The sequence below is a fragment of the Corylus avellana genome, chromosome ca7, assembly GCF_901000735.1.
Source record: "Corylus avellana chromosome ca7, CavTom2PMs-1.0".
In the NCBI taxonomy this organism is placed as follows: domain Eukaryota; kingdom Viridiplantae; phylum Streptophyta; class Magnoliopsida; order Fagales; family Betulaceae; genus Corylus; species Corylus avellana.
In genome coordinates, this window is record NC_081547.1 from 855357 (window position 1) to 858464 (window position 3108).

Genomic DNA, 3108 nt, shown 5'->3' on the forward strand with positions numbered 1-3108 from the left:
CTATTTGTTTTATACCACGTAAAACTCATTACAAATCGGTTTAACTACCAGTAATGATTTTGCATTTTTACCTTTAATTTTGTTGTTAATATTTATATTACGAAAAAAGAAGACCAACAAGAGCTTAAAATTTTTTATTTCATTGGGTGGCATCTAAGAGCATTCTCATCAAGCTCTTTATATTCAACATTTTTCTAAATTTTTAACAAAAAAAAAAACATTTATCAAACTCTTTATCTAAAGTTAAATTTAATATTTATTTTAACTCATCTTCAAATATAAAGACACCAAAAGCAAAAGTTATTTAGTTTTTAATATTATTTTGGTTGTTGGAGTGGCATTTTGATAAATCTTTCACGTAGAATCAAAGTGAGTGAGTTTCATGGCAATTATATTTATTAATAAAAAATAATATTTAGCAAAAGTAGAAAAAATATTTATAAAGTTTGATAGTTGATAGTTTTAAAAAATATATAGTTAAATAAAAAAAATATACATTTTTTAAATTAAATTTTAAATTTTTTTAAGAAGCTTGATGGGTAGCGCATGAGGGGAGAAGAAGGATCCTCTCCATTTCAAATGAAATGGAGATGATTCATTTAGTTACTTTTAAGAGGCATTTTTGTTTAAAAAAAATATAAAATGACAAAAATAAGGAGGTTGCACAAAAATGCTCTTTTGTGCCACCATTCATCATCTGACATATCAGCATAACACACAATAAGAAGATAAATACAACCACACCAGATTATTGAGATAAAAAATAAAACAATTAATTAATGAGATCATGATGAGAGAGAGGGGTTGGCTAGGTGGCGAGTCGACCCGTTAGGAGGGTCACGTCCAGACCCAAGGGTCTTCCAATTTCTTCGTCGCCGAAGCTCATTTTTCTGGCCTTTAGGGTGATAAAATTCATAAAGAGTTGACTTTTCACATCAAAGTTTTAGTTTTGAACCCAAAAACGAGTTTTAAGGCGGGTCACGACAATTTCAAGCAGATCATGACGAGATTCAAGACTGGGGTGGCCGGCGAGTCACCCCAGATCCAATTGGGGTGGCCCCTTGGCCTGGATCTCTCCTCTCTCTCTCTCGGCCAAATCTCTTTTTGTTGGAACTCTCTCCCTCTCTCTCTCTCCACCGGGGTGCCTTTCCGCCCATGGGTTGGCCGCACGGCCACCCCCACTGCTCACTTGTGGTGGCAATAATAACTAAATTGATCCCCCATTTCATTTAAAATTGAGAGAATTTAGGTCCTTCCCTCATGTGCCACCCATCAAACTTCTTAAAATTTGTTAAGACGCTTAACTAAATAGATCCTACTTATGAGATAATCCATAACTAAATTGATCTCCTCCATTTCATTTAAAATAGAGAGAATACAAGTACGTGGGAAAGGGATTCCAACCATGACGATGAAGAGTTGACAATTTTTACTTACGCTTTTGTCGTGATGTGGGCGGGTTTAATTTGCCCAAGTGTTAAAGCTACAGTGTTATTTTTGCGGTGACTAAATGAATTGGACGCGTGTTATTATTTAATTAGTGCTATACATTTATCCAACCACGTAATCTATTTGAATTGTTATTCGGATTCAACCCACGCGACTACCTTCTTCCCTTTTCCCCTCTCACATATTGAATAAAAAAACAAACAAACAGGCGACTATCTTGTAGAGCAAGCCAATGAGTTTTTCAAACCGAGAAGCCGAATGGCAGACCGTGAGATATATATAAAATAAGATTTTGTGGTCATGATAACCACCCACCCCTATAAACATTTCCCAATTTCCGGTTACTCTACCCTAATTAACGACCAGCTCTGCACAATGGTTAAGCATAAGAAAACCCAGATCCAAAATCCATCCTCCTCCAAAATCCCATTCCCTCCCCGCAAAATCCGAAAACCCCTGAAGCCAGAGGTCCCCAATACAGACTCCTCCTCTAAACCCAGCAAAGCAAACCCATCTCAGCCCGCTATCGTTTTCCCCACAGCCGTGAAGCCACTAACATTTGAAGGCGAAATTGACGCTGCTCTTACCCATTTACGCAGCTCCGATCCACTCCTCACCACCCTTATAGACTCGTATCGGCCTCCAGCTTTCGAGTCTCAATGCCCACCATTCTTAGCCCTCGCAAAAAGCATCCTCTACCAGCAACTCGCGGCCAACGCCGCGAAATCAATCTACACGCGCTTCGTCGCGCTCTGCGGCGGCGAGACCGATGTAGTCCCCGACAGCGTGCTCGCTCTTAACCCAGCGCAGCTCCGGAAAGTCGGAGTCTCCGGTCGGAAGGCGAGTTACCTCCACGACTTGGCAGACAAGTACAAGAGTGGGGTTTTATCGGACTCCTCGATTCTCGAAATGAGCGATGAGTCCCTGCTCACGAAGTTGACGTTGGTTAAGGGAATAGGGGTTTGGTCGGTGCACATGTTCATGATGTTCTCGCTGCGCAGGCCGGATGTTCTACCGGTGGGAGACCTTGGCGTGAGGAAAGGCGTGCAGCAATTGTATGGGCTAAAGGAATTGCCACGGCCTTTGGAGATGGAGGAGATTTGTGAGAAGTGGAAGCCTTATAGGTCTGTTGGGTCGTGGTATATGTGGAGGTTTATGGAAGCCAAAGGAGTCACAATCACACCTACGTCTACTGTAGCATGTGCATCAGCACCGTTGGTGGATGGTAAGCCTAATCTACCGTGAGTTTATTCAGCATCCCTATCATAACAATATGGCATTTCCATGTCTTTCTTCTATGGTATGTTCTTTTACTGAATGGGGAATTTGTGTTTCTTACTTCATATTTTGTTGGAAGGTCGTATTTACAATTTTATTAGTATTTTCATATTACAATTTACAAGTATATTTTAAAAGGCCACATAAATAATTAAGTTGTAGTTAAAAAAAAAAAAAAAAAAAAAATCCCTAAAAGAAGTCCAAAAAAGAGCCCAAAATGCAAAGCGAATGTCAAAGGCGGTTACTACAAAAAACCCGCCCGCACGTGTGCGGTTACGGGGGATTATGCAAAATACGGATGCATAAATACTAAAATTTGCTCTCCGCAAAGTGCAAATGCAAAAGAAGGATATTATTTGACCATATAGTGTGGTTTACATC

General features: G+C 39.7%; 1 protein-coding gene across 1 annotated transcript; it reads left to right on the forward strand.

Moving 5' to 3' along the window:
- Positions 1 to 1642: 1642 nt before the first annotated feature.
- On the forward strand, positions 1643 to 2832 carry LOC132187162 (DNA-3-methyladenine glycosylase 1-like). The gene has a single exon (XM_059601364.1). The coding sequence runs from the start codon at positions 1750 to 1752 to the stop codon at positions 2692 to 2694; it is 945 nt and encodes a 314-aa protein (XP_059457347.1). The 5' UTR covers positions 1643 to 1749; the 3' UTR covers positions 2695 to 2832.
- Positions 2833 to 3108: the final 276 nt, after the last annotated feature.

Excerpts from the sequence above, each read along its gene's own strand:
- LOC132187162 (XM_059601364.1), top strand. The coding sequence starts at position 1,750 with ATGATAACCACCCACCCCTATAAACATTTCCCAATTTCCGGTTACTCT.